Source organism: Henckelia pumila, chromosome 4, assembly GCF_033568475.1.
Source record: "Henckelia pumila isolate YLH828 chromosome 4, ASM3356847v2, whole genome shotgun sequence".
Classification (NCBI taxonomy): Eukaryota; Viridiplantae; Streptophyta; class Magnoliopsida; order Lamiales; family Gesneriaceae; genus Henckelia; species Henckelia pumila.
Window position 1 is genome coordinate 4,531,940 of NC_133123.1, and position 13,079 is coordinate 4,545,018.

Sequence of the window (13,079 nt, forward strand, 5' to 3'; positions counted from 1 at the left end):
AATTAAATGCCTTGAACTGTTTAGTTAGTAATTTTTATCCAGGCAGGCGACGACGGTGGGCTTCGGTGGTTTATTTTCAAGATTTTTAATTTTAAGATTTTAAGTTAGAGGTAAAATGGGGGTTTTGGCCAAAAATGCAAATTTTGAATTTTTAGGGGTCAAAAAGCAATTTTATCATTTTCTTGGGTTATTTCCTAAATTTTTCATAAAATAGGATTTTATTAAATCCGGGTTAGTGGAATTTCAATCAAAATGTTGTAAGTTGAAATTTTAAATTAGAAGTTTGAAAATAGCAAAAAGTTTGAGGTAAAAAGTTTTAATAGTACAAGTAGTACTTTTGCTAGTACAAGTAAAATTTTAAAACACTACACACAATACACTACACTTTTAATTTACACTATCATTAAAACATTTCAATTAAAAAAATCAAGACACAAACCCTAACTCCCAAACCCTAGCCCTAGCCGCCCACTTCTCCCCTCTCCCTTGAAGAAGACCGCCCGCCGCCGCCAGCCACCCGTCCGCCGCCGTCCCCACTGCCGGAGGAGCTCCACAAGGAGCTTATCTTGGAGTTTGACCTAGAGTTCTTCCCTCCATCTCCCCTTATTTTCGAAATTATTGGGTAAAAGGTTGAAAGGCAAGTGTAGCTACTCCTTTGGGCTCACATTCAAGCAATATCTACCCCCACCCTTATGATTTCTTGCAATATTTTCGAGAATGCATGTTGTTAGAAGGTTAGGGTTTCGAATTTTTCATGTTTAGGGGCTGATTTTTTCTAAATATGTTAGGGAGTTGAGTTTATGTGGATTAATGTTGAGTATATGTGCATTGACATGGAATTAATTGAGTGTCCTTGCCAAAATTCAAATTTTCAGAATGTATAAGGACCTAAATTTCGAAATTTTGCATGTGTAGGGGCTGAAATTTAATTGATGTTGAAGTATTTAATGGTCTTGCATTGGTCTTGATTGATTGTTCAACATTTTGGAGTTTTGATGGTTAATTCTTGATGTTCTTGATATGTGTTGTGAAAGTGTGGATTGAGTGTAGCCCAAGTGTTTGGGAAAAGTCCTAAGAGAGGTTATTTGAGGTGTTTGAGTGTTTGGTGTGGAGATAAGTTGAGGAAAGTGGGCTAAGTGTTTGAATTGTTGGAATTGGAGGTGTGTGAGTGTGCAGGGCAGCACTGTTCACGGGGCAGGGCAGGGTCGTGGCTGAGGTCTGGGCAGGGTTAGGCTATTCCATGGTAAAGTTCATGACGTTGTGGTCGCGTCGATATAAAATGGGCTCGATTCGGATAAGAATTGAGTGAGTTATGGATTTTTCAAAATTGGGTGCAAGTGCAGATTTTTCCTTTGAATAGGGGCTGTCCGATTTTTGTGTTTTGTAAATTTGCTCTTTTGATCTTTTGATGATACCACCTATTCCTTGGGATGATTTGGAGAGTTTGTTGAGTGTCGGTTCAAGCGGGACGGGTTTTGGATAAGGCATGACAAAGTTAAGGGCTTTTCGGTTTACTTGCTCGAGTTAAGTCAAGTTTGAGGATTTTGTTGGGTAAGTTGTCTTCTTTGGACTTAGGAGCAGCCACTCATCCACCTTAAACTCACATTTTCGAGTCGAGTCTCATGTCTTAAAGATTGCTTATTCGTGTGCATTTGACGTGTTCTTGAATTTAATAAAGAAAAAGGAAGTTTACTTGTTTGCATGCCATTTAATGTATGAGTTGAGTCTTTATAAATGAAAAGGGAAAAGAAAGCAAATATTTTTGAATGAAGTGATCTGTTTGTGACAAGAGGGGTGTTGCTAGGCCGGGGGATGCCTCGGTCTACTCACCAAGAGGTTATAGAGGTTAGGCAAGGAGCAAGAGACATCTTGTTTACCCTTGCCACAGAGGGGCAATGTGGGATCGGGAGGCATCTCGGTCTCCTTGCCATAGAGGGGTTAAGTTCGGCGGGAGAAATCTCGTCGTCTTGCCGGCATAGTGCACTGCAGCCATGATCATGATCGAAACAGAGGGTCACAAATCAGGGATCGGATTTCTAAGAGGAAAAAGTAAAGAAAAGTTTAAAAGTTAAAGTTTCACAATTTTAGTTGACTCGTTTTGCATTGATGTCAGTCTTTCAGTTATGCATGAGTCTAAGTTGAATGTTATGAAAGTTAAAGTTTATCATAGTGTGAGTTCATTAATGCATGATTTCTATATCTTTCTAGTTTCATGCATATTACAGTTTAAGTTGAGTTTTTGCATCACGTATTTTAAACCCTTGTTATTATCCTAGTTATGCTTGTTGAGTCTTTAGACTCACTATGCTTGAATGTTTGCAGGTGAGGATTTTGTGGAGGAGACGGAGGGGCGTGATCTACTGGGATGAGGCCATCGGTAGTGCAAGGCCCAGTGACCGTTGCTTCCTTTTAGTTTATGTTTTTTCCGCACAGTTATCGAATTTGTAATAATGAAGTATTATTTGAGATCTTGTAGTATTTATAGCCAGGATGTGCATTCCCTGTGCTACAGCTTATGTTTTGAAGTACGTTTTCCGCTTTTACAAGTTTATGATTATCGTTGGAATTAATTTTAAATGCTTTAGTTTACTTTATGCTGTAACCGGGAGGTGGTTACTAGGATTGCATGTTTATGTTTAACGCACTTAGTTTTGAAGTCAATTTTCTTTCCTTATTTAAATTGCTGTTTGAGTCTTGATAGCTTATTTGTTTTACAAATAGGTCATGGCAAAATTTTTTAAAAATCCGTAATTTTTCCTTTATTTTAATTATAGTCTAGTAGCGTGTAGTTAGGGTCGTTTCAGTTGGTATCAGAGCACGGTCTTGGTTTGGGCTGAGCCTACTGCCGGTTGCTGAAACTCAAGGGATCTCGCCTCAAAGTCTGTAAGATTTAAGTTTAATGTCTCTATCTGTTTAAGTTTTGATGTATTAGTTTCTTGAGTTATTGATAAGTTTAAATTTGAAGTAAAAATATTTTCTAAGGCATGAAATTTGAATGTTGGATTTTCTCAATGCGTTTAGATGGCTCGTCGTCATGATCCGCGTGCAGTTACGCCTCCACCGCCTCCACCGGCGCCGCAGGTGGATATAGGAGGGCAGGTGCTAGCAGGATTGGCCCGTATCCTCGAGCGTCATGTGGATGCTCCTGTTGCTAGATCGGAGACTACTTATGAGCAGTTTCGGAAGATGAATCCGAAGGACTTCGCTGGCACCACTGATCCGTTGATAGCGGAGGGTTGGATCCGCTCCCTTGAAGTGATCTTTCGCTATATGCAGATGGGAGATCCAGATAGAGTGAGATGTGCTGTGTTTCTCCTCCAGGATGATGCCGCCCTCTGGTGGGAGGGTATGGAGAAGATTGTGAACCCAGCTACTCTACCTTGGGTTGAGTTCAAGAAGTTGTTCTTTGAGAAGTACTTTACTGCTGATGTGAGAGCCCGTTTGAAGACGGAGTTTATGAGCTTGAGGCAGGGTGATCTGTCGGTAGCCCAGTTCGTGGTGAAGTTTGAGAGAGGCTGCCATTTCGTGCCATTAATTGGAGATGATGAGAAAGAGAAGCTGGAGCACTTTCTTGTAGGGCTTCGACCTACCATCCGTAGGGATGTGCTGATGGCTGAGCCATCTGATTATGCTTCAGCACTGAGGCGTGCCTTGAGGTCCGAGCAGATGCTGAGAGATATTAGCGCGGATGGCTGAGCCATCTGATTATGCTTCAGGAGCATTGTCACTATGAATAGATTTTATTTTTGTATCAAACTGAGTACAAATCATGCGACAAAAATCTGGAAAAACACTAGAAACATCAGACTTGGCCTTCAACAAATAAGTCCAAGTAAACCTACTATGATCATCCACAATAGTAAGAAAATATTTGTACCCCTCTATACTGATTGGAGAAAAAGGACCCCAAATATCAATGTGTAACAATTGAAAAGAACTCTCACAAATTGATTTATTGGAGACAAATGATAAACGCCTCTGTTTAGACAAATGACAGATATTACAATGCTTCAAATCCGTATCTATAGGGGTAAAATGAAGTTCATTTCTCACAACAGACAACCGAGTAAAAGATGGATGACCCATTCGACAATGCCACAAATCAGTTTTAGTTGAGGAAACATTACATATAACTGAAGAAGCACCAGGATTGTTGAAAATATAGAGATTTCTGACACGCCTACCCGTCCCAATCACCTTGTTGTGGGCCTGGATTTCACAAGTATTTGTCATGAAAGAAATCGAACAATGAAGATCAAGTGTTAAAGCGTTAACTGATAAAAGATTGAAATGAAATTGAGGAACATAGAGCACATCTTTCAGAACAATGTCAGGAGACAAGTGCACTGTACCAACATAGGTGACAGAGACAGTATGATTGTTAGGCAGTGTTACAATGGAGGTTGTGGGCTTATATGAATTATATAGAGACGGAGAACAACATATATGATGTGTTGCCCCTGTATCCAAGACCCAATCATTTTGAAGTACAGAATCAAAAGCAGATAAACAAGACAGAGAATAAGTACCATTGAAACATGACACTAAAGGTTCAGACTGCTGCGATTCCCATGTGGTTCCAGACCGGATGTGAAGTTGTGAACTCAACAAGGCAATGAGCTGCTTGCAGTGATCTGGACTCAAAGTATCCAATGTATTGGAGGACTCTAGCTCCCCCATAGGAGAAGCCTGACAAGCCTGAACTCGGGGCTGATTATTTCGAGCTTGATTTCCAAAGTGACCTGGAATATTTGGATTCTGATTCTCCTTGTATTTAGGATGACTTGGAGGATATCCATGCAGTTTATAACACCTGTCAACAGTGTGATTAGTGAAATGACAGTGACTACATACAACAAACTTCTCACGTTTACCAGCTTTTGCACCCTGAAAACCTTTAGCAACAGCCGCACCATTGGAATACGAGATTTGCTGATCTATAGTGAGTTTAGACATATGTTGGTGTATAGTACATTGTCTCTCCTCTTGTATTACTAAGGAGAACACCTTCGAAATAACAGGAAGAGGTTCCATCATTAAAACCTGAGCACGAACTTGAGCATAAGACTCATTTAAACCCATTAAAAACTGCATCACACACTCTTGACTACAGTAATCTGTCCATTCCTTTGCGGAACCACAACGACAAGCAGAGACTGGCTGAAAATCTCGCAACTCATCCCATAACGTTCGCAATTTAGTATAATATGAAGACTCATCCAGTGATCCTTGTTGCAATGAACTCAATAACTTCTTGATTTGAAAAATTTTAGGTGCATTACTTTCGTGAAATCTATCCTTGAGATCAGTCCAAATTTCATGAGCAGTGGACATATACATCAAACTCTCGGCAATATCACGCACAATTGCCTGTAATATCCAAGAGACGGCCATACTATTGCATCGAACCCAAGCATTATACAGCAAATCATCAGGCTTAGGTTGTACAATAGTTCCGTCAACAAATCCAAACTTATTTTTGGCTGTTAGAGCCATATGCATAGCTCGACTCCAAATATTGTAATTATTACCTGAGAGAGGAGTAGAAATCAACATTAAACCTGGATGATCTCCACTCTGTAAAAAATACAGACTGCTGGTGTCCTCCGAAATTGCTCGATTCGCTTGATTATTTGCATTCTTCGCCATCGAATTAAAGAATCAGAAGATTCAGAATCGAAATAATGAAGAATCGAAGAAAAATGAGAAGCTCAATCTGCGCATCGATCTAGCGCTCTGATACCATAACAGAATAATATCGAAGACTCCATTAAAGATGGAGAGAAAAACATATCTTCAATAATATGTTGTGAATGATACAATTCCAAAGAAAACAAGCAGTACACGTGAGTGTCCACACGTGTATGACTAACTATTTATTATGACTAAATATGACTTAATCACAAAATCTAATCCTAATAGAACAACCCATGTAGCACTTGAACAAAGTTTTAAGTCTCCAATTAGATTCGGAAATAACTGCATCCATTAATCTTAATTTGTATCGCTTGAATAGCTGAAAGTGCATCCATCTCAAGGATCCATAGAGTCTATCCAGGTTATATCTCTTTTATCGTTCATATTTTTATAACAAATAAATCTACTAAATGAGGTGTAACAAATAAATCTACTAAATGAGGTGTAACGATTAGTGAAGCATCGTTGCCTTCAACTAATAAACACGTTATCATAATATCACGACCTACAATACCCACACAAAAAAAAAATTATGTGGAATCATTCTGATCCCATGAGAGGAGTCGAAGTGGTCTCATCATGTTCTGTTTGCTCTTACATTACATCCTCAGATATTGCACCTTACAATTCTCTTGAACGAAACTCTGGATTAATAAATAGTTTGGGGGCAGACCCATATAGTGAAACCTACATAATAATTTTTTTTTATATAAATTACTTGTCAAAAATTCCATATTCCTATATGTCACTAAAGTATTACCAAAAAATCACTTCACAATTACGTTTTATAACCAAAAAAACTCGTGAAACTTAAAGTATTTATTTAAGAAGCCCACTCCACTAAAAATTTCATACCAAAAAACTCAATGGATTAATCCACTATTTGCTTACTGAATTTTCTTATATAATGTATTTATTTATAAATCTATAATCTCAATTTTCATTAAATAAAAATCTAATCATTTGGAATGATAAAATGATGTAGATATTTAATAAAATTAATCACAAAATGAAATTCATAATCTAAAATTAATACATCTTCATCAATCTTAATTAAATTAAATCAACCTTATATGAAATACTTTATTATCCTAATTATATATAATTAATTAACTAGTTAATTTTTTTATTCCAGTATCAAAAAAAAGTATCCATACATAAACATTTTTCATTTTGAAGCAAATACTTAATAATGAATTATGAATTTACACATTGTACATATATTTTATGATGATGATAATAATAATAATAATAATAATAATAATAATAATAATAATAATAATAATAATAATAATAATAATAATAATAATAATAATAATAATAATAATAATAATAATAATAATAATATGCGAATAAAATTTTGTCATTTATATGTAAGAAAAATGATATTGCGCTTATATTAATCACTATATTGACTTAGAAAGAAGATAATTGATCTTGGCCAATTTGAAAATTTTTTTTTGTATGAAAATTTTGTTACCTTTTGTAACACCCAAAAATTTTTATACGTAAATTCGCATGCATAATTAGGGGAAATAATTCTTTAAAAATTTTATTTGGGTTAAATGACTTATATGTGTTATTATGTGAATTATATGCATGATATATTTTTAGATTTTTGAAAATTTTATTAAGTTGATCGTGTAGACGGGACCATGGACGGACAAGATACCAACTTTTGAGCCAAAAATATTTTATGAGTTTTATGAGCCTTAAAATATTATTTAAAGGTTGTCAAAAAAATTTTAGTATTTATTTATATAATTATTTAAGGGTTGATTTTTAGCAAAAATAAGTCATTTTAATGACCTTTATTAAATTTTAAAAATTTCCTTATTTTATTATTTCGAGATTTAGATATTTTATTATGTTATCTAATATTTTTAAGAGTTTAAAAATCTTTTAAGTTGGTAATTATCTCCTAGATTGTTAATAAAATCCTAAGCTTACCCAAAACCCACGCCCAAAATCCCCTAAATCACGTTGCATTCCATATTTTTCTCACCCTAAGAGCCGAAGTCAGTCTCCACCCTTCCCCCTTCATCGACGCACAACAGCCAAGCCTCCATAGCCACCGTTCGAAGCTTCAAGTTTAGTTGTTCGTCGTCCCGAAGTCGTATACGTGTTATTGTTCGAAATAAAATCAAAGGCATGTTTAATTCCTTCGTTTCTACACCAAATAAGCTATATATACGTTTAATGACAGATTTATAAGGTTTTTACTTCGATTTTTCTGATGCATGCAAGATATTAAATTGTATATTGGAGCAACTCGTTTTCTTTCATGTTTGGTGGCATCTTTCACGTTTTCTTGTCATGGAACAAGCATGGCTGCTGGTCCAGGTCCAGAGGAGTTTCCTTAGGGTCCCTAGGGTCAAGCTTGGTCAGGGTTTGGGGCTGTAATGGGCTGGAACCAAAGCCCTTTGCTTCTGATGCACAACAGGTCGCAGTTTGAGCGGTCTGCGTAAAATGACTCGTTCTCAGTCGACAGGTCGACTTTAGGCTTGGTTCCAGTTGGGTTAGAACCGCAAGACAGAGAAAAAGGTAGTACAGGTGGGCCTCCGGCCGTTGGTTGCCGGAGATGGGCGGCCGAACTGCCTGAAGTTTCTGGTCGCGTTCTGCACGTGATCAGAAACTAGGGGTAGACTTTTTTGGTTCGTTCTCCTTCTACAGAGCTCCGTTTGAGGTAAACTTTGTTGGGTTAGAACCGTCTGGATTTTGACTAAGTATGGGAAGTAGTTTCACGGCCAAAGGTGGCTGGAGCAGGCGGCATGGGCATTTTTTCCAAAGTCGCTCATGGCTGCCGTGAGTTAGGATTAAGGAAAGATAGGCTAAGGTTGTGTCTAGGCTTTAGGCGGGCCGGGCTTGGTGTTTTGGGTCTGGGTCAAGTCAGTCAATTCATGGGTTGGGTTTGGTCGGTCTGGGTCCGGGTTAGGTGGGCCGGGCTCGGGTATTTTAATTTTTAAGTGTTTATTTATTTAATTGACTTTTGAGCTTTTAAATTAATAAAAAAAATTATTTGGGCCTCCAAATAATTTTATTTGGACTTAAATAATTTATTTAAGTTAGCCCAATGATTTTTATGGATTTGGGAGCCCATGAGAATTTTTGGGCCAATCAGTGGATCTTTGGGCCAATCTAGAGTTTTATTGGATTTAATTAGGTTAATGGGCTTAAATATTTTATTTAGGCCCGGTTAAGTTTAATTAAGTTATTTGGGCTAAAATATGATTTTTGGGCTTAGCTTAAGTTAATGGGCTTAAATGTTTTTATTTAGGCCCATTTATGAATAATGACATTTAATTAAGAATTTATTTCTATTGGGCTTTTATTTAAGTTTAATGGGCTTAGAGTGAGTGACCAGCAGTCTAGACCAACCCATAAAAATAAACTAAGTCCGAAATATATATTTAATTAATTTTATGCATTAAGTCTATTTTAAGTAAAAGTATATTTATTATAAAAATTTAATTAAATATATATTACAGACATATTTTAAGTGCATGCATACATGAAGAATTTTTATGATGTGTTTATGATTAAGAATTGAGCATGAAAAATGTTTTTATGAAAATTGAAGTTATGTGGCGGCACAGAGGTGGTTTACCACCAGCACAGAGGTAGTTCTACTACCGGCATAGAAGTGGTTTTACCACTGGCACAGAGGTAGTTTACTACCAGCATAGAGGTGATTATTCATCGCCACGTACGATGGTTCTCAGACTGATCAGTGGCTCATGTTTACGAGCCACATTTACGGATATAACCTTCACAGTTATTTATGATTAAGTCATGCTCTAGTTATGTATGTATGTTATGATTAGTATGATGAGGCTATGTTATGAATTAAGTCGTTGCATGTAATAAGTTACATTGTATATTTTAAAGAGCATGCATGCATGTACATGTATATGTATTAGTATAATTATGTGATGCATTATTTTTAACCTTGCTATAAAGAGTTAGACATGTTGAGCCCCTAGGCTCAATACGCTTATATGGTGCAGGTGAGTCAGATGATTATAATGTTGCTCCTACCGGTGGCAAGGACGTATGAGCGAGCTGGTAGTGGACCACGTGACCGTCGCAGATTTTAGTTGATATTTAAGAAACATTTATTTTTATTATGTTGAGTTTTCAAACAAGTTCATTTTTTCTATTTATGGGAATTTTGCATTATCAAACTTAGTATTTTTATTTCATGCATAATGATATTTTCAGCAAGTATTTGAGTTATTTTTATGTAGTAATATTATTTTTTTTATGTTTATACATATATGTATGGGCGTATATGTATAGTATTATTTTTAAAATAAAAAAAAAAGTTTTTCGCATTTATTAGTAGTAGATGTTTCAATTGGTATCAGAGCACGGTCCTTGGAGGGGTCTATCTGCCACGTAAAGCTCAGAAATCCTACTACCGGTCTGTAAGTTTTAATTGTTTTCTTATGATTTGTAAGGAGCATATGTAATGATTTAAGATTTTCATGTTAGTAAAGTTTTAGAACTCTTAAGTTATGCATTGCGATTTACGTAAAGAAAAACGTGGTGGTGCAGAATGCCTCCCAGACAGATGAATAGACGCGGAGGACCTCCACCTCCACCTCCGCAGAACCTCTCTCAGCATTGGAGCAGGCCAATGCTAACATGATGGCTGGGATTATTGCTCTGTTGGAGCAGCAAGCGGCACGACCTAGGCTTACACATGATGAGGATGTGGCTGAGCGATTCCAGAAGAAGGAACCAAAGGAGTTTACAGGCACCACTGATCCGCTCATTGCTGAGGGGTGGATTCGATCATTGGAGTCTATCTTTGACTACATGGGAATTACAGATGCTGATAGGGTCAAGTGTGCGGTGTATATGATAAGAGGGGATGCAGCCTCTTGGTGGGAAGGCGCTGTTAAGGGCGTGAACCTACCTACTTTGACGTGGATAGAGTTAAGACGTATGTTCTATGTCAAGTATTTTACTGAGGATGTGCGCAGCCGCATGATCCGAGAGTTCATGAGTCTCCGCCAGGGGGACAGGGCTGTGGTGGAGTACATCACACAGTTCGAGAGAAGGTGTCGCTTTGTCCCCCTTATTGCTGACAGTGCACCGGATAAATTGAGACAGTTTGTTGATGGGTTACGGGCTGACATTAAGCATGACGTTCGCATGTTGGATGTCGCTACTTATGAGGCTGCAGTTAGTAGAGCATTGCGCTCTGAGGAGGGGAGAAGAGATATGCAGAAGGAACAACAGCGTAAGAGACAATTCCAGCTGGAATCTTATCAACCATCTTTGCAGCCACCCGCAAAGAAACAGTTCACGGGGCCATCTAAGGACCCTAACCAGCAGGGTCGGCCGCAGCAACCACAACAGCAGCAGAGGGGCGGGGCCCCTAAGTCAGGAGGAGGTCCACTTTGCCCGAAGTGTCAGAAACCACATTCGGGTCAGTGTCTGAGTGGGTCGAATGTGTGTTTCCATTGCAAGGAGCCGGGGCACATGTCCATGAATTGTCCCAGGAAGAAGAACACCACAGGGAGGGTGTTTGTCATGCAAGCAGAGGAGGCAGACCCAGACACCTCCTTGATAATGGTTCAATTCCAATTGCCATCTAATTAGCCATTTCTCCCTGCATTTCTTGATATTTTTCTTGTTTTAAAATATTTTAAATTCATATTATCTATTCTTACTAAAAACGGTTTAGAAATAAGATAAATTTCATAAGTTCTAATTATGAATATTAAAGCTAATAATTTTTTTTCATTCGAATGATAATTTAATTGTGCACCTTGAAAAGTTCCTGATGTATAGTTGCATAATTTTTCATTATTTCTAGTAGCTGTTTTAGTAAGTTCTTCTAAATTTCTTTCTCCAGTATAAACTTTTAAACATGCTCCCCAGTATTCATCTGAAGCGTCTGTTTCAATTATTATTATATCTTTATTTGAAGAAAAATATAATTCAGGAAGATTACTAATTATTTTCTTTTTAATAGTGTCTATGTAATTAGTATCTTCTTTCAACCATTTCCACTTATAGTCCTGTTTAAGTTTTACCTGAAGAGGTTTTCTGATTTCTGCAAGTTTCTTAATGTAATTTCCAGAATAAGTTAATAATCCTAAAAATCTTCTTAATTGATATTTATCCTTGATTTCACTAGGAAAATCATGAATTTTCTTAAGTATATGCGGTTGTAAACAATGTTTTCCATCTTCTATTTGTAATCCTAAATAATTTATTTTTGTTTTGAATAATCGTGCTTTCTTTTCAGAAAGTATAATTTCATCTTTATGACAAATATCTAAAACTGTCATGAGATCTTTATAATGTTGATCTAGTGTTTTTGAATAAATTAATATGTCATCTATATAAACGCAACAAAAATCTATATATGATTTAAAAGATTCATCCATATATCTTTGAAAGATATCTGGTGCTTGTTTAAGTTCGAAAGATAATACAGTCCATTGATACTGTCCTTTTGGACAACTGAATGTTGTAAGTAATTGTGTTTGTGGTTCTAGTTGAATTTGCCAGAATCCTGATTTACAATCTAAACTGAAAAAATATTTTATTTCTCCTATATAAGATAGTAAATCATTCTTATTTGGGATATAATATACATCCATAATTGTTGCTTTATTCATCTTTCGATAATCAATTACCATTCTTTTCTTATCAGTATCTTTCTTACTGACATAAAAAGCTGGTGAAGAGTGTGGACTTTTACTAGGGATGATTATCTTAAGTTTTAACAATTCTTGAACTTCTTTTTCAAATATTTTTGCATCATCCATGTTACATCTTCTTGGTGCTTCACGGATTGTGATATTAGGGTCTTTGAGTTTTATTGAAGCAATGAATTGTTTTTTTTTCTTAATTTTGTCCTGAGAATTTTCAGAACATATATCATGAAATTTCATCATGATTACTTTTTCAGGATTAATCGTTAAAATATTTTCTATTTTTAGTTCTATTGGATTTGTATTTCGTTTATGAAATTTTTTTGTAAATCCTTCATTTCCTACGCGAAATGTTGTTCGTATTTTGGGAATGTAAATCATTGATGATCCTTTGTTTAAAGTTATGTGATCTTCAAATTGTGTAAAAGGAAGATATTCTCTTAAAAAATTATTTCCTATTATAATGTTCATTCCTAATTCTATTTGATATATAATGCGTATTACAAATTTTGTTTCTTCTATTTCTATTTTTAATTTTTCTGCTACTGTATTAAGCATGATTATTGATCCATCTCCTATTCGAACTTTTAAACCTTTATCACATTTCTTCCAATAATGATTTGGAAGTATATGCTTGCTTCCTAAACACATACTTGCTCCTGTATCAACATAAGCATGTATATGATATGGTTTATGTTCTTTTATTTT

General features: G+C 36.2%; 1 protein-coding gene across 1 annotated transcript; it reads right to left on the reverse strand.

Moving 5' to 3' along the window:
* Positions 1-4,994: 4,994 nt before the first annotated feature.
* LOC140894533 (uncharacterized) lies at positions 4,995-5,649 on the reverse strand. The gene is made up of 2 exons (XM_073303059.1): positions 5,102-5,649; positions 4,995-5,007 (listed from the first exon to the last, which is right to left on the reverse strand). Exons 1-2 carry the CDS (start codon positions 5,647-5,649, stop codon positions 4,995-4,997), a joined length of 561 nt encoding a protein of 186 aa, XP_073159160.1.
* Positions 5,650-13,079: the final 7,430 nt, after the last annotated feature.